This window comes from Ranitomeya imitator, chromosome 10, assembly GCF_032444005.1.
Source record: "Ranitomeya imitator isolate aRanImi1 chromosome 10, aRanImi1.pri, whole genome shotgun sequence".
Lineage (NCBI taxonomy): Eukaryota > Metazoa > Chordata > Amphibia > Anura > Dendrobatidae > Ranitomeya > Ranitomeya imitator.
In genome coordinates this window covers 39,701,670-39,720,135 of record NC_091291.1, presented here as the reverse complement: position 1 = coordinate 39,720,135, position 18,466 = coordinate 39,701,670, and the positions used below count along the sequence as shown (strand labels likewise).

At 43.6% G+C, this 18,466-nt stretch overlaps 1 protein-coding gene and 1 long non-coding RNA gene across 2 annotated transcripts in view; one reads left to right on the top strand and one right to left on the bottom strand.

Moving 5' to 3' along the window:
- The window catches only part of TMC4 (transmembrane channel like 4), a 68,800-nt gene extending 62,944 nt beyond the window's left edge, over window positions 1-5,856 (bottom strand). Inside the window, exon 1 of the mRNA XM_069742761.1 lies at window positions 4,603-5,856. Within this exon, the coding sequence (XP_069598862.1) occupies window positions 4,603-4,657 (55 nt within the window). The 5' untranslated portion in view covers window positions 4,658-5,856. The remainder of the gene's footprint in view (window positions 1-4,602) is intronic.
- Window positions 1-9,426, top strand: part of LOC138652047 (uncharacterized) — an 80,794-nt gene extending 71,368 nt beyond the window's left edge. Inside the window, exons 3-4 of the long non-coding RNA XR_011315557.1 lie at window positions 6,819-6,892; window positions 8,113-9,426. This is a non-coding gene — a long non-coding RNA (uncharacterized lncRNA). The remainder of the gene's footprint in view (window positions 1-6,818; window positions 6,893-8,112) is intronic.
- The last annotated feature ends 9,040 nt before the right edge of the window (window positions 9,427-18,466 follow it).

The following is an 18,466-nucleotide window of genomic DNA, read 5'->3' as shown; positions in this document are numbered from 1 at the left end:
GCGGTCCATTCTTTCAACTACTACTACACTGACCAGGTCACTGCTGCCCGTGTACCCCTGGAACCAATTTAAAATTGCCTACAGCCATGTGTTATTATTTTAGGCCTTCGATGCCTGTCTGCGGTCACTCCTTCCACTAGGCCTCCACTGACCACACCACTGCTGTCCGTGTACCCCTGGAACCAATTTAAAATTGCCTACAGCCATGTGTTATTATTTTAGGCCTTCGATGCCTGTCTGCGGTCCATTCTTTCAACTACTACTACACTGACCAGGGCACTGCTGGCCGTGTACCCCTGGAACCAACATCAGAAAATATAAAAATAAGTATTTTGCTTATAAAAAAGAAAATACTGGTGAGATATCAAATGCAGACATTTTAACATTAAAAACAAACACACAACTCTAATCTGGTACAGTACTAAAAATGGCCACCAGCTACAATTACTTTCTCCTGCAAGTAGTTAACTGAAAGTTTTTTTAAATTGAAAACACACATATGGCATCCACCGAGTGTTGTCCTGTCGCGTCTTCTTTATATTATTGCCGAGAAGATGCAAAATAATGAAAATAATAAAATCATTAATTACCAAAATAATAGAGAAAGTCAACACCACATTGCAAATAAACATTCATTCCAAATAAAGAAGCAGGGCGCGTCCGAGGGTGAGTATATACCTAATAAGAATATAATCACCCTCGGACGCGCAATGCTTATTTCCAACAGCCTTCCTTCCTAAGAATCAGCCCTTCCGTCGTGTAGAGAGACGTTGTGTTACACTCCAAGGTGTTCCCCAGGTTGCCTTTCCTGAGCTTCGATCTTCCGGCTCTCGTTTAGTAGTTCTTGGAAACTACTCTGCATTAGGCCTTCAAATTGGGTATGGGGTGTAGAGAGATGGTGTGTTCCACTCCAAGGTGTTCCCCAGGTTGCCTTTCCTGAGCTTCGATCTTCCGGCTCTCGTTTAGTAGTTGTTGGAAACTACGCTGCATTAGGCCTTCAAATTGGGTATGGGGTGTAGCGAGAGGGTGTGTTACACTCCAAGGTGTTCCCCAGGTTGCCTTTCCTGAGCTTCGATCTTCCGGCTCTCGTTTAGTAGTTCTTGGAAACTACACTGCATTAGGCCTTCAAATTGGGTATGGGGTGTAGAGAGAGGGTGTGTTACACTCCAAGGTGTTCCCCAGGTTGCCTTTCCTGAGCTTCGATATTCCGGCTCTCGTTTAGTAGTTGTCGGAAACTACGCTGCATTAGGCCTACAAATTGGGTATGGGGCGTAGAGAGAGGGTGTGTTACACTCCAAGGTGTTCCCCATGTTGCCTTTCCTGAGCTTCGATATTCCGGCTCTCGTTTAGTAGTTGTCGGAAACTACGCTGCATTAGGCCTACAAATTGGGTATGGGGTGTAGAGAGAGGGTGTGTTACACTCCAAGGTGTTCCCCAGGTTGCCTTTCCTGAGCTTCGATCTTCATGCTCTCGTTTAGTAGTTGTCGGAAACTACGCTGCATTAGGCCTACAAATTGGGTATGGGGTGTAGAGAGAGGGTTTGTTACACTCCAAGGTGTTCCCCAGGTTGCCTTTCCTGAGCTTCGATCTTCCGGCTCTCGTTTAGTAGTTGTTGGAAACTACGCTGCATTAGGCCTTCAAATTGGGTATGGGGTGTAGCGAGAGGGTGTGTTACACTCCAAGGTGTTCCCCAGGTTGCCTTTCCTGAGCTTCGATCTTCCGGCTCTCGTTTAGTAGTTCTTGGAAACTACACTGCATTAGGCCTTCAAATTGGGTATGGGGTGTAGAGAGAGGGTGTGTTACACTCTAAGGTGTTCCCCAGGTTTCCTTGCCATTGCTTCGGTCTTCCGACTCTCGTTTAGTAGTTGTAGAAAAGTACACTGCATTAGGCCATACAAAATGGGTATGGGGTGGAGAGAGATGGTGTGTTACACTCCAAGGTGTTCCCCAGGTTGCCTTTCCTGAGCTTCTATCTTCAGGCTCTCATTAAATTGTGGTTAAATGGAACAACTGCATTTGGCGTACTAGTTGGTTTGGGGCCTACTATCGGTGTCTGCCACTCCTTGCTGTTCTCCTCCACTGAACAAAGCTGTGCCGCCTGTTTACTACGGTTGCCAATTTTGAACTGCATTTCGACTACTTACTGATTTGGCCCTACTCTCTGTGTCAGCCTCTCATTCCAGTTGTCCTCCACTGCAATGCCCCCTGGTTATTCCTGTGTTACCAATTTTGAACTGCATTTAGCCCACTTTCTTCTTTGGGCCTATATCTGTGTTTCCACTTCATCGTGCCCATTGCCCAGCCAGTGATAGATGAGTCTGCTGGTACATTGACCCATAACGCAACATTCCCCGTGCACGCTACACAACAACATTGTGACCCTGCTGAAAGTCAGGTTGCTCTTCCCGCATACCATACCACCTTACACGGGGACAAAGAGGAAGGTGCAGATGAAAGTGCAGGTTCCTTCATCAGGTGGGGGGAGGAATACTAGTTGGCGACGTCACTGGCACAGGGCCTCTCATAGTACGCAAAAGTGTTGCTGCCGGTGGGAGGCGCCCCCGCCGTGCAAACACACCGCTGTACTTTGAGGGGCCCTGTGCCAGTGCCAATGCCAACGAGTGGGCCCCCCCTGCTTGCTCAGGTTCACAGCACTTGCAAAGTTGAAATACTTACCTCTCCCTGCTCCACTGCCGTGACGTGGTCCAGATTTCCTGGGCCCACTAATTACTTGAACCAGCCCTACCCCCCACAACTTTAGCCAAATGACCCCCAATTTCAAATGCCTTCCAATTATTATAAGGTAAATTACGCTTGACAAGCTTCATTAAGAAGAATGGATGGTTTTGACATTAAAATGGCCACTCTAGGTGTTTTCCTGGCCCCCACTCACTGCCGACTATGCTGCCCCATTGACTTGCATTGGGTTTCGTGTTTCGGTCGATCCCGACTTTACGTCATAATCGGCCGATTTCACTCGACCCGACTTTGGACATAGTCGGGTTTCGCAAAACCCGGCTCGACTCTAAAAAGGTCAAGGTCGCTCAACTCTAACGATCAGCGCTCGTCATGAGCAGTATATCTAAAAAGGACCCGTTACACTTCTTTATATATTAGTATGATGTCATGGTGTTCCAAGTTTCATCTATGAAAATCTAAAGTTGTTTAATCCGTATGGTAAATGTTACACAAAAATAATCAAAAAATTTGAAAATGGCAAAATTTTATGTTTTTATGTTCCTGCAACTCCCATAAAAATGCAATATAAATAGATCAAAACATTGCATGTACTCCAAAATGGTATAAGTAAAAACACTATTTCTTCAAGAAAAAAAAACAAAGCCCATTGATGGGGGGAAAAAAAGTTATGGGTCTTGGAAAATGGTGGCACAATGCCATTATTTTTTTAAGCCACTAAATTAGTAACAAATTTAGTATATGTGTTTGGTATCACTATAATCATATTGTAAGGTCAGTTTTACTGCCCTAAAAACACAACCCCTCCTCCCCCGCCCCCCCCCCCAAAAAAATGGCGGAATTGCATTTTTCACAATTTTATTGCACTTGGATTTTTTTTTTGTGCCATTTTCTCTTACTCTGTATGGCAAAATGAATGGTGTTAATCAAAACTACAACTCGTCCTGCAAAAGAACGAGCCATCATGCGTCTACATCAGGGGAAAAATAAAAAAAGTTATGGCTCATTTCAAAAGTTAAGGAAAAAAATCTAAATCGCAAAAATTAAAAGGGAACGTGTCAGTCAATTTCTATTGTCCACATCGTGGCAGCATCAGTCAGAGTCCGGCTACAGGATTACAGTCAATTAAACACTTTGGATTTTCAGGGAAAATGCAGTTAGAAAATCTAGATTAATGACAGATGAAAGTAGCCCAGTACCCTCCCTGCAAAATGGAAAAAATCTGTCAGTCTACTGCAGCGGTGCTGGGAATAGCCGGCCTGAGCCAACATTGAACTGGTCTCGTCTGCAGCTATGAATCCCGTGACTTGCATTTTTTATGGCCAGCTTTACTCATCAGTCACCACTTGATTTTCATATGAAACAATGGGAAGCAACACCAACCATAACCCCAACTAACGCCAACTCAATGACTTGACCCATTAATCCAGCTTCCAGCCAACAAACTATGTGACTACCGAAGGTCTCCAACTTCCAAATTTGGTAAAACTATAACTTTCAGCATGCTCTGTCAGGTCACACTTGGTGCTATGGTTTCACAATGCCTTGAGAGTAGTGATGAGTGAACGTGATCGGAAAAAGTGTTATCCTCCATGCTCGGGTGCTAACCAAGTGACTCCGGTGTGCTCGAATAACATATTCGAGTCCCCATGTCTGTTCGACAGCCGTAACACATGTAGGGATGTCCTGTTTGTTGTTAGGTAATTCCTGCATGTGTTGCGGCTGTCGAACAGCCAGGAAACATGCAGTCGTGGGGCCTTGACCATAGTTTTCGAGCATGCCGAAGTCACTTGGTTAGCGCCCGAGCTCGTTCGCTCATCCCTACTAGAGAGCCACAGGTTGAAGATTGCTGATCTGGCTGGGATAGGGTACCGTATATCCTCAGAGAAATAACTCCTTTCCTACCTGTTCCAAATGGATGTGAATTGTAGTCCGAATTCCCATCGTCAATACGATCCATCTTGCAAAGAATTATCCAGCTGTGGCCGTCAGGTCAGGAAATATCAAGCTGTGGCCGTCAGGTCAGAAAATATCCAGCTGTGACCGTAGGGTCAGGAAATATCCAGCTGTGTCCGTAGGGTCAGGAAATAACCAGCTGTGTCCGTAGGGTCAGGAAATATCTAGCTGTGGCCGTAGGGTCAGGAAATATCCAGCTGCTGTGTCCGTAGGGTCAGGAAATATCCAGCTGTGCCCGAAGGGTCAGGAAATATCCAGCTGTGTCCGAAGGGTCAGGAAATATCCAGCTGTGTCCGTAGGGTCAGGAAATAACCAGCTGTGTCCGTAGGGTCAGGAAATATCCAGCTGTGGCCGTCGGGTCAGAAAATATCCAGCTGTGTCCGTAGGGTCAGGAAATATCCAGCTGTGTCCGTAGGGTCAGGAAATATCCAGCTGTGTCCGTAGGGTCAGGAAATATCCAGCTGTGGCCGTCAGGTCAGAAAATATCCAGCTGTGTCCGTAGGGTCAGGAAATATCCAGCTGTGTCCGTAGGGTCAGGAAATATCCAGCTGTGTCCGTAGGGTCAGGAAATATCCAGCTGTGGCCGTAGGGTCAGGAGATATCCAGCTGTGTCCGTAGGGTCAGGAAATATCCAGCTGTGTCCGTAGGGTCAGGAAATATCCAGCTGTGTCCGTAGGGTCAGGAAATATCCAGCTGTGGCCGTCAGGTCAGAAAATATCCAGCTGTGTCCGTAGGGTCAGGAAATATCCAGCTGTGTCCGTAGGGTCAGGAAATATCCAGCTGTGTCCGTAGGGTCAGGAAATATCCAGCTGTGGCCGTAGGGTCAGGAAATATCCAGCTGTGTCCGAAGGGTCAGGAAATATCCAGCTGTGTCCAAAGGGTCAGGAAATATCCCGCTGTGTCCGTAGGGTCAGAAAATATTCCGGTAATTCCCTCAGTTCCTTGTATAGTTCAGTAAAGTCACAAATAAGGAAGCTGTGCCGGAGTCAATGTGTCACCTCAGTAATAGTGGCAGGTTAATGATTTCTTGTTGGTATTTATAAAGCTTATAAAACAGGGTTGGCCCCTGAGTGACATCCTCAGGACGGGACAGCCGAGAAGACTAACTAACAGTTATTGGAGGAGATGGAGGAAAAAAAAAAAAGTGGTCGGGCGAGAATCAGGATTAGGCGTGATACAATGAAAATGTACCAGGGTGCCAACAAGTGACCTAGAGACGAAGTCAAACACAACCAACTGCACAGACGGCTCTAAACATCCTGGAGTCATCTACTTCCCTCAAATTGAGGACAATTTGGTGACAATGTGCTCTCCGGAAAACTGACAAAAAATGCTGCTCTAATTACTGCTCAGGATTGTTAGACAGCTTTTTCCACACCCCTGAATGGCCAGTCTGTCTCACTCATGTATCAACGCTTCCTTCTGAACCTTTCATGGCAGCAATTTTTCACTGCCCTCATGGAAATAGTTAGGTTATGTGGCTCAGTGGTTAGCAGTGCAGCCTTGCAGCGCTGGAGTCCTGGGTTCAAATCCTGCCAAGGACGACGTCTGCAAAGAGATTGTACAGTATGTTCTCCCCGTGTTTGCGTGGGTTTCCTCCGGGCACTCCGGTTTCCCCCCACATTCCAAAGACATACTGATAGGGAATCTAGATTGTGAGCCTTAATGTGGACAGCGATGATAATGCGTGCAAAACTGTAAAACGCAGCAGAATATGTTAGCGCTATATAAAAATAAAGATTATTATTATTTAATATTATTCATTTTTCAATATACTGTACTGAAAAACATGGAAGAGAAAAAAAAATCCAGGGTGAAAAATTAAATACAACTCCACCATTGGTGTTTTATTTTTTACGCATTCATTGTGTAGTAAAAATGACCCGGCAACATGATTCTCTGGGTCAGTAAGGTTAAGACCAATAAAAAAATAAAAAATATGTGGTAAGCGGTGAAATTTTGGGGGGAAATTAAAAAAATAAAAATAAACAAACAATTTGGTTTGTGTCACCATTTTTGAGGAGATCCATAAATGTTATGCTTATTTTATATTTTTCTACCTATAAAGCAGGGTGGGTTTTTTTTTTTTTTTGTAAGGCAGGTTGAGATTTTTCTTGGGATACGTGTGACGCAGTTCTGAAGTTTGGATATTCTTCTCTTTACAGCATTTACCATGGGAGCTATCCAGGGAGGAGGCGACATCGGCGCGTTCTACCCATGCATGGGGACGTGGCGCATGGTACGGCAGCTGATATATTTAATCTATTATAAGTTGCTAGCGCTTGGTTGGTTCTCTCCCATATTCCCTTCTTAAAGCCCCCTGGCTAAACGTGCGTCGGGTTGAACACCTAGGGTGTAGGGTCTGCACTTACCATGTTTTTGTAATCACTGATAATGCCGAGCTTACCCATGTTTACTTGATGAATTTAATAGACATATAGGCTGCAATTGATTTATTTTTATTTATTTATTCATTGGTATTCACATGTCACTTTACTCCATCACTTAGGTGTTATCAGAATATATACAGGATCATGGCTATTCTATGTACCGTATTTTCCGGCGTATAAGATGACTTTTTAACCCCTGAAAATCGTCTCAAAAGTTGGGGTTCGTCTTATACGCCGGGTACGGCGTGTGCAGGGAGCGATCCTGGATGTTCCCAGGGTCTGGAGGAGAGGAGACTCTCCTTCAGGCCCTGGGATCCATATTCATGTAAAAAAAAAAAAGAATAAAAATATGTATATACTTACCCTCAGACGGCCCCCGACTCTCAGCGGTGCAAGTGGCGGCCTCCGTTCCCAAGGATGCAATGCGCGAAGGCCGGAAACTCACTACAGGGGCGTAAAGATCACTATATTTCTCGGATAAGACCCTATTTTGCGCTGATCTATAATTTTATTTGGATAAGCCAAGTACAGTCAATTCACAGGCAAAACCCTCGAAATAAACAGATAAATAGTATAGATATACAGTATATATCCTGTAGACATATAATTTAACAAGCCCCGTACAAATAATAAACTTGCACCCTTTAGTGCCATTCATGTGGCACTATAGAGTGTTTAGCTTGGTTTAACCTATTAAATAAATAAATTTAAAAAATGATGTGAGGTCCCCACCCACCTATTTTATGAAACCAGCAAAGGTAAAGCAGATAGTTCTGATATTATCAAGCTGAGAACGTCCCTGGTTATTGGACCCTTCCCAGCCTAAAAATACCATCCCGCAGCCACACTAGAAGTGGCGTATCACATTAGTTGCGCCAATTCTGCCTCTTTGCCCGGTTCTTCCAGATTGCCCTGGGAGCGAGTCTCAATAGGCTTTTATCAACGGATTCCTGGAACGTTGTGGGAAGCACTAGACTACATTGGACCTGTGTGTGATCTTATTTTCCAATAAATTGGTGAGCAGGGGACAGTGTCTTGTTTTTAATGTCTCTCTTTTTATGTTTTTCAGGTTTCCATTTCTGGACTTTGTCGGATTCCCTGGACGTCAGACCTGCATGTTTTGTTTCAATAAATTAGCTAACCAGGGAAAGTGTTGGGGGTGTTTATTCAAAAGTACAGTATTTTTTGGTGTCTGTGTATTTTTTTTATATTACTGGGTTAGTAAATCGGGGTGTCTTATAGACATCTCTCTATGACTAACCCCAGGACTTGATGCCAGCTATGATTTTTGACAAATCACAACCCCAACTACTATTACCCGGATTGCCACCGGACCAGGGCAATTGGGAAGATCGAAGGCAAAGCAAATTGGTGCCTCTGCAGGCTCGCATCTTTAGACTGAGAAGTGCCCAATAACCAGGGACCTTCCCAGTCTGATAATATCAGCTCTCAGCTGTCTGCTTTACCTTTGCTGGATTCATAAAATAGGGGACAAATTTAAAAACACAGATGTCGCACGGAGTGATATACGCATGACACTTGCCGGACAACTTTTTGGGATGAACATTGGAGCGATTTTTAATACGCTCGGATGAGTGAAGCCTTATCGCCAGATATCAGAAATTATGTAATCATGAGACATCCTCACACCATGTGTTTTTAATGTATTTTTTGTGCAGTTTTTTCCTTTGACCATTATGTCTCTAATGTAACAAAATTATTTATTGAATATGAATTGTTTTAGGTCATCTTTTAATCGATCAGATTTTTACATGTTCAGCAACATCAAATATGCTTATTTTACTTTTAACCCCTTTGCTCCTGAGCGATTTCCTTTTTTTTTTCCCATTCTCATATTTCTTTCCCCTTCTTTCAAGAGCCGTAACTTTTTCTTATTTTTCCATCCACATAGCCGTATGAAGGCTTGTTTTTTTGCGGGACGAGTTGTACTTTTGAATTACATCATTCGTTTTATCATATGATGCTGTGAAAAAAGGGAAAAAAAAATCCAAGTGTGTTGAAATTGCTATTTCACAATTTTTTTTCTTATTTACCATGCTCACTATACAGTAAAACTGGCTCGGCGATATGATTCTCCAGGTCCGTATGAGTACGCACATACCAAACGTGTAGTTTTTTATTTACATAGTGAAAAAAATTCGGACACTTCTAAAAGAAAAAAAACACACACAAAAAAAAGAAACAACTTTCCTTGTGTTACCATTTTTCAGGATATGGGGCTGTGTGGGGGGCTTGATTCTTGCGCTTTGAGCTGATGTTTTTACTGGATAATATTTTGGGACAAATATGATATTTTGATCTCTTCTCATTGCATTTCATTGCAATGTTACAGCGTAAAAAAAATAAAAAATTCTGACGTTTTGATTTTTTTTTCTCGTTACACCGTTTACCAATTGGATTACTTTACTTTATATTTTTATAGATTGGACTCTTAGTGACCAAACGTGTATTTATTTTTATTATTTAATGGAACAAAATAGGGTTTAATAAATGTTTGTTAGACAATCCCTGCCTGTGTTGTGGCTGTCGAACAGCTGCAAGACAAGCAGCAGCGGAGACTCAAAACATGTTAATCGAAAGCGCCAAAGACACTTGGTTAGCACCAGAGCATGCTCAGATAACATCTTATCCCAGCGCATTGGCTCATCACTAATGACTACCCATTGACACCCCATGATCACAAAGTGAGTGACTACTGGTGGTCGGCTGTAAGGCAGCCATTGATCCCAGAGAGTATAGTTATCATGAGGATTAGTAGTGAGGACTGACTGCTTGTCACAACAGATAATAAATAAATATATATATATATATATATATAAACTACAACTACACATGTATACAATCATTAGCTCACAAAAATAAAATTATCCATGAGAAAACAACATTTTAGCATCACTAGCTACATATCGTATAATGACCGTAGAGACGTGTGCAGAAAGCTGGCGAGATGATGGCGTCATATTACGGCTCGGGGGGGGGTATAAGGTTATATAAGGTTATATACTGACCTGTGTGTCCGACTGCGCAGGGATGTAAACAAGAATTCATTAAAGCAGATCGATCAGATGCGGAAGCAGCCGCTCTATAACCTGCGAAGGATGCAGCCATGTTTTAGTTTTGGTTTTTTTAACAGTATTTTTTTTTAATTTCCATATTGTGAAAGTCAAAATTTTTACTTTTCTGCTGATGTAGGGCTTGTTTTTATATTTTTTTTAATGCCATGATTTTAGGTATTTACCTTTTTGGAGAGAATGAGGGTTAGTAATCAGCAATAGATCTGAATTTATTTTTTTAAGCAGAATAAGTGACATAACTTGAGGCTATGTACACACGTTGTGGATTTTGATGCATCTCCGCAGCGTTTTTGGACGCTCGGAATTGCATCAAATCTGCAGTGTAGTGCACAAGCAATGTTAGTCAAAGGGAAAATGAGGATTGGTGTGCACATGCTGCGGAAAAATACGAGCGGATTTGCAGCATTCCTGCACCCATTGACTACCACTGAGTCAGTCAAATATGTAGCAAAACCGCAGGTTTAAAAAGATCTGCGGCTTTCCTGCTGAGGTGCCTGTGAGAAACGCTGCCGATCGGGAGGAGGAAGAGTGTGTGTGCGGAGACTATGTGTGTGGGCGGGGAAGATGTGCGGGTGTCTATGGGTATCTGCATGCATGTGTTGGTGTTTTTGTGAGTGGGGTCTGCAGGGCTGTGTGTAGGAAGGCATCGTCCGATGGTACTACTAGTCCAATCCGGCTATGCCTGCTACAATGACAGCTAGCCGATGATGGGACTGTAGTAGTCCCATCATCTGGCTGCTGTTTTAAAAAAAATAAAACACATACACATATATACAGTACATACTCACCATACAGCTAATCCCCGACGCCCTGGATCGCCTGTAGAAAAAATAAATAAATAAAATAATAAACCAACAATATACTCCCTGTTCCGATGTAATCCATTTAATAATGATTGTCCCATGACGATCTCCCGTGTAGAGCTGTCACATCAGATGTGACTGCTCTCCAGGGGCTCCGGTGATACAATGACCGGAGATGATCCTCTCGCAGTGGATCACTCCGCCGTCAGGTCACTGGAGTTCAAGCTGTCACTTGTGGCACCGTTGCATGGCAAAATTCTCACGCAGCAGTGCCGTAAAGTGAGAGCATGAACTCCAGCGAACCCTCAGTGATAACACTGCAGGAGCCATGATCTCCTGTTAGTGTGTCACTGGAGGCCCTGTAGAGTGGTCACTTCTCGTGATGTGACAGCTCTATAGAGGAGATCGTCGTGTGACAGTCATTATTAAATGGATTACGTCGGACCAGGGAGTATTTGTGTTGGTTTATTTTATTTTTTACAGGTGATCGAGGGTGTTGCATAGATTAGCAGTTACAATAAAAATGGCAAACTGTGTTGTGTTCGATTTCATTAAAATACTTTATTCTGGCCGTGTGTTTATTTAACCCTTTACCAACTGTAGGATTAGTAATGGATAGGTGTATTATTGACACCTCTCCATTACTAAGCTGGCTTGATGTCACCTTACAAAACAAAGGTGACATCAACCCCACAAATATTACCCCATATGCCACCGTTACAGAGCAGTACCGGAATTGGTGCATCCGAGAGATGCGCCATTTCTGGGATGTCTGAGAGCTGGTGTTTGTAGCCGGAGGGGGCAATATCCATGGCCCCTTCCTAGGCTATTAAAATCAGCCCGCAGCCGTCTGCATAGCCTTTTCTGGCTATTAATTATCTACAGTTGCGGACTGATAGTCATAGCTTGGGAAGATCCATGGGTATTAACCCCTTCCAAGGCTATAAACATCGGCCCCCAGTCGCTGATTTTCCCTCTCTGGTGGAGAAAATTGAGCAGGAGTCCACACCATTTTTTTCAAAATTATTATTTTTTTTTAATTACACAGATATTGCATTTAAGGCCGGGGTCAGACTTACGAGAAACTCGCACCTCAATACCCGGCACTGTCGCTGGCACTCGGGACCAGAGTGTGCGGCTGCATGTATTTCTATGCAGCTGAACGCTCTGGTCCGAGTGGCGGCAGTGCTGGGTATTGAGGTGCGAGACTTGTACGAGTTTCTCGCAATTCTGATCCCGGCCTAACGCAGGTTTTGTGTGTGTCTTTAACTCTTTATGTACCATTTCATTACGTTTATTACTAAACATCAGACTTGGTATTATCTAACTATCTATAGATCTATCGATATAACTATAGATCTATCGATAGATTTATATATCAATGAATCTACCTATCTATATCGATATATCTATAGATTACAGATATATCAATAGATAGATCTATAGATAGATATAACGATAGGAATCCAAAAAACAGGAGCAGCACACCATTGCTGGTGAAAAAGGAGCTGCTTTTATTTAGCCCATGACAGCGACGTTTGGGTCCAAGAAAGTGAACCTTTTTCAGCTCCTTTTTCACCAACAACGGTGTGCTGCTCCTGTTTTTTGGACTCCTGCATTCAAGGTTTGGTCTTTGCCTTTGGGAGCTTTTTTGCACCCGGACTCTCTTTCTGCTTGTTGTGCTGCTGTTTTTCTTCACATATAGATATATAATCGATAGATATATCAATATATTAGTTATATTGATTGATAGATAGATATATAGATAGATAAATACCAAGCCCCATGTTTAGTAATAAACATAATAAAATGGTACATAAAGAGTTAAAGACACAATCTATTCATCTACAGTTCTATCCATCTACAGATCTATCCATCTATCTTTTGCGTTCTGTCCACTTGCAAATAGATCTACTTCTGGATGGCCCCGCTTTCTGGTCAGTATCCGAAAGACTTTGGGATCTAGACTCCATTCCCCTGGATGGATTTCTATTCTGCTCAGAAAATTGGCTTGTATGTTTACCGCACCATTTATGTGCAGAGCAGACAGGGAGAGAAGATGTTCTTCGGACCACGAGAATATTCTGGCTGATATTGCCTTCAGGTCTTCGTGCCTTGTACTTCCTTGATGACGAAGGTGGGCAACTGTTGTCATGTTGTATGAGTATATTTTGACATGGGTATCCTTGACTAGGGTTACTGTGGCCTTGAGGACCTCCTCTACTGTCTTCAGTTGTCTGAAGTTTGAGGATCGACTGCTTATCTCGTCTGACCAGAATCCCTGGAATACGTATTGGGACACCATGGCTCCCCATCCTTTCCCGCTGGTGTCCACTTTTATAGTGATAGCTGTGTCTTGCGTCCAGGGAACCCCTCTGCTCAAGTTCCTTTGATTTTAGCCACCATGTCAATGAGGTCTTTCCACGAGGCGGTATCCGGATCTTCTTGTCCAAGGATTCTAGGGATCAATCCCAGTTTGCCGGTATGTGCGTCTGAAGCGTTCTGGTGTGTGCTTGTGCCCATGCTACCATCTGGATACAGGATGTCATAGATCCGAGAATTGACATGGTCAATGTTAATGACACCACTTTCTTGCTCTGTAGTATCTTTAGCTTTGATTTTAACAAGATCTGTTTTTGTTTGGGCAAGAAAGATGTTTGGCTGTGTGAGTCTAGTAGGACTCCTAAGAATGTAATTGTTATGCAGGAACCAGATCTGATTTTCTTTGGGTTCACTATCCAGCCTAGAGACTATAAGATCTGGGTAGTCCTCTATAGATGTTCCTGTAGCATGGGTACTGAAGGAGTCACCAATAAGAGGTCATCAAGGTATGGAACTTTGCATATGTGCTGACCTCTGATGTATGCCATGACCTCTGACATCTTTATGAAGATCCGTGGGGCCGAGGATAGATCGAATGGGAGAACATTGAACTGATAATGGCCTGTGTGCTCCCTGGGCAATTGCAAATCTTAAGAATCTCCGATAAGTTGGATGGATCGGGATGTGATAATATGCATCCTGTAGGTCTGTTGTTGCTATGACGAAATCCTGCCCAATCCGTTACTGTTGACCTGACAGATTCCATCTTGAATCTTCTGTATGTTATATAACGATTCAGGGGTTTCAGACGGATTATAAACCGATGGGACCCATTTGGTTTCTTTATGAGGAACAGGTTTGAGTAATGTCCCGAATTTTTTCCCTTTCCGGGACTATGGAGACTACCTTTGTGGATATTAGGCCTTTTACTCCCACTATCAAGGTGGACTGTAGCTCTGGAGAGGAGAGTCGTGTTGTCTATCATTTCTGGAGGATATGAGGCAAACTATCTTTATTCCTTCCCTGACTGATGTTAGAGTCCATTGGTCTGAACAGATCTTGTGCCACTGTGTAAGGAAGTTTGAGATGCGACCGCCTACCGTGTTTTGCTGTCATGGTTTTTTTTGTCTCTGGGAATGGGGAAGAAAAAGATTTCTGTCTTTTCCTCCTTTCGGCTAGCTCCAGCAACCTGACTTGCCATTCCCCTTGTACTGAGGTGTATCCTCATTCTGGAGGCGAAAGGGTCCTTTTTTTATATTCCTAGGTTCCTGTAAGGTCTTTTTGTCCGAAGCCTTCTCCAACAGCTCGAGGGCAGGACCAAACATTTTTCCCTTTGAAGGGGATACATTGATCGGGCCAAACAGGTAGATACGGCGTTGGTCCAATAGTAGAGAAAACACACATCCGCACTGCTCAAAGGTCAGACTCAATGACCGCATTATATTATCGGTCTAGCACCACAGAAAGTGATACTGGCTGTATGAATCCTTTACACCTGAATCAACGGGGTGCTGTTGCCAGAAAAAATATACACAGAATCCAATGGCAACCCGGGACCCGTTGAAGTGCCGTAGAGCACGAAACGATCGTTGTCCGTGGCTGACTATCCCTCCCTGCTATCCGTTTGTTTATATGTCCTAATAAAGTGATATTCACCGCAACAGGGTAAGTGCGCGCCTACTTTTTCTATTTTGCCATTAGATACGGCGTTGGTATTCAGTAAAGATGCCGAGGTTTCCCATGGTTTCCTCAGTAGCCCATCCATCTTGCGTTCCAGACGGTCCTTCAACTGTGAGGCATCCTCAAATGGTAGTGTGGTTGTCTTAGGCTACTTTCACACTTTCGTCGGTACAGGGCCGACGCAAACCGTCGGCCCGACAGACGTTGTGCTAAATTTAGCACAACGTGGGCAGCAGATGCAGTTTTACAACGCATCCGCTGCTCATTGTGATAAGCAGGGAGGGGGCGGAGTTTCGGCCACGCATGAGCGGTTGAAAATGGCGGACACGTCGCACAAAAAAACGTTACATTGAACTTTTTTTGTGCCGACGGTCCGCCAAAACACGACGCATACGTTGCATGACGGATGCGACGTGTGGCCATACGTCGCAATGTATCGCTAATTCAAGTCTATGGAGAAAAAACGCATTCTGCGGGCAACTTTGCAGGATGCTTTTTTCTCCAAAACGACGCATTGCAACGTAGCCCAAACGACAGAAGTGTGAAAGTAGCCTTAGCTACCTGAGCAATCTGAACGTCGACCTTTGGAATCTCTGACCAGCATGATGCCGTCTCGTCATCCACAGGGAACCCGTCCTTCATCTCCGCTAGAATGGTTAGCTTCTTTTCTAGGGATTCGCACTCTTCTAGGACCAGGTCCCGGATGTTTTAATGAATGGGAAATACCGCAGACCCGCGAACATTTCTTCCTGTACCATCTGGGCAGTCTTCTCCTCAATCTCCATGGTCCTCCTTACTGCCATGAGGAGTTTGTCTATATCTCCTGAGGAGAAATAATATATCTCCTGTTTGGAGACCTCCGAGTCCAGGATTAATTCGCCTTCTTCCAGAAGTTCATCTAGGATCGGCGGTTTTCCTCCTAAGAATCATCATCCCTTTCCTACTCTAAATTAAAGGGAATCTGTCACCCCAAAAATCGTATATGAGCTAAGGCCACCGGCATCAGGGGCTTATCTACAGCATTCTGTAATGCTGTTGATAAGCCCCCAATGTAACCTGAAAGGTAAGAAACGCAGGTTATATTATACTCACCCAGGGGTGGTCCTGGTTCGTTTCGGGTACGATGGGCATCGCGGTCCGGGGCCTCCTATCTTCATACGATGGCATCCTCTTCTTGTCTTCCTGCCGCTGCTCCAGCGCAGGCGTACTTTGTCGAAGCCCCTGATGCCGGTGGCCTTAGCTCATATACAATTTTTGGGGCATAGAATCCCTTTAAAGGGAATCTGTCAACCCCCCCCTCCCCCAGGTGTTTTTAACTAAAAGAGTCACCTTGTGCAGCACTAATGCTGCATTCTGTCAAGGTGGCTCTTTTAGTTTGGGTCCCTGCCAACGCTGAAATTATCGTTTTTAGAATTTGCCCCTCATTCCTGCAGTTTGTCAGGGGGGCATGTCTTCCCCCCCCCCCGACACAAACGCCTCCCAGCCGTCACTCAGGGCCCCCGTGCACCGCAATGCCGGAGGAGAGGGGGCTGGAGAGCTCAGAGAGGCCTCCAGCCGAAGAATCCCCCACAGACCTTACCTGAATGTGCGGACTTAGAGAATTAAAGGAAGTAGGTAGTGATGAGGCATTACATAAATACAGAAATTTAAATAAATTCTGTAAAAAGTAAATCAAGGCAGCAAAGATTGAGACAGAGAGACTCATTGCCAGAGAGAGTAAAAATAATCCCAAAATATTCTTTAACTTCGTAAATAGTAAGGAACTAAAAAATGATAGTGTTGGCCCCCTTAAAAATAGTTTGGGTGAAATGGTGGATGAGGATGAAGAAAAAGCCAATATGCTAAATGACTTTTTTCATCAGTATTTACACAAGAAAATTCCATGACAGACAAAATGACTATTGATAACAAAAATTCCCAATTAAATGTCACCTGCTTAACCCACAAGGAAGTTCGGTGGCGTCTAAAAATCACTAAAGTTGACAAATCTCCGGGCCCGGATGGGATACATCCTCGAGTACTGCAGGAATTAAGTACAGTCATTGATAGACCATTATTTTTAATCTTTAAAGACTCCATAATAACAGGGTCTGTACCACAGAACTGGCGTATAGCAAATGTGGTGCCAATATTCAAAAAGGGGACAAAAACTGAACTCGGAAATTATAGGCCAGTAAGCTTAACCTCTACTGTGGGTAAAATCCTGGAGGGCATTCTAAGGGATGCTATACTGGAGTATCTGAAGAATAACCTCATGACCAAATATCAACATGGGTTTACTAGGGACCGTTCCTGTCAGACTAATCTCATCAATTTCTATGAAGAGGTAAGTTCTGGACTGGACTATAGGGAACCCAGTGGACGTAGTGTATATGGACTTTTCAAAAGCTTTTGATACGGTGCCACACAAAAGGTTGATACATAAAATGAGAATAATGGGGATAGGGGAAAATATGTGTAAGTGGGTTAAGAGCTGGCTCAGGGATAGGAAACAAAGGGTGGTTATTAATGGAGCACACTCGGACTGGGTAGCGGTTAGCAGTGGGGTACCACAGGGGTCAGTATTGGGCCCTCTTTTTTTAAACATATATATTAATGACATTGTAGGGGGCATACAGAGCAGAATTTCAATATTTGCAGATGATACTAAACTCTGCAGGATAATCAATACAGAGGACAATTTTATATTACAGGAGGATTTATGTAAACTAGAAGATTGGGCTGATAAATGGGAAATGAGCTTTAATGGGGATAAATGTAAGGTCTTGCACTTGGGTAGAGCAAATAAGATGTATAATTATGTGCTTAATTGTAAAACACTGGGCAAAACCGTCAATGAAAAAGACCTGGGTGTATGGGTGGATGACAAACTCACATTTAGTGGCCAGTGTCAGGCAGCTGCTATAAAGGCAAATAAAATAATGGGATGCATTAATAGAGGCATATATGGTCATCCATTGCTGTGATCAGTGGAGGAAAATCTTTAACAATCATCATATTGTGTGGATAAGTCATAAAGTGGTTCCCATTTCAGCTTCCTTTTAACCCATATTTATGTATTAAAAAAAGCCAAGATGAGCTTTCCTTGCCCTTCCTGAGTCCAGCGCTGCCTCTCTTCACTGCCGCGGTCTTTGTGATGATGTCACGTAGACAGTGCTGCAGCCCATCACTGTGCCACCCCATTCATTTCTGAAGAGGGGAGGCTCCTGCTGCAGCCGATTGTCTTGCCAGAGCCGAGCCAGACACAGGACAGTGTGGAGAAACATAAGGGATTTCATCATCTTGGAAATTTTTGGACTGGACCAAGGGAACCCAGTGGATGCAGTGTATATGGACTTTTCAAAAGCTTTTAATACGGTGCCACGCAAAAGTTGATACATAAAATGAGAATAATGGGGATAGGGGAAAATATGTGTAAGTGAGTTGAGAGCTGGATCAGGAATAGGAAACAAAGGGTTGTTATTAATGGAGCACACTCGGCCTGGGTAGCGGTTAGCAGTATCATGTGATCAAAATACAACTT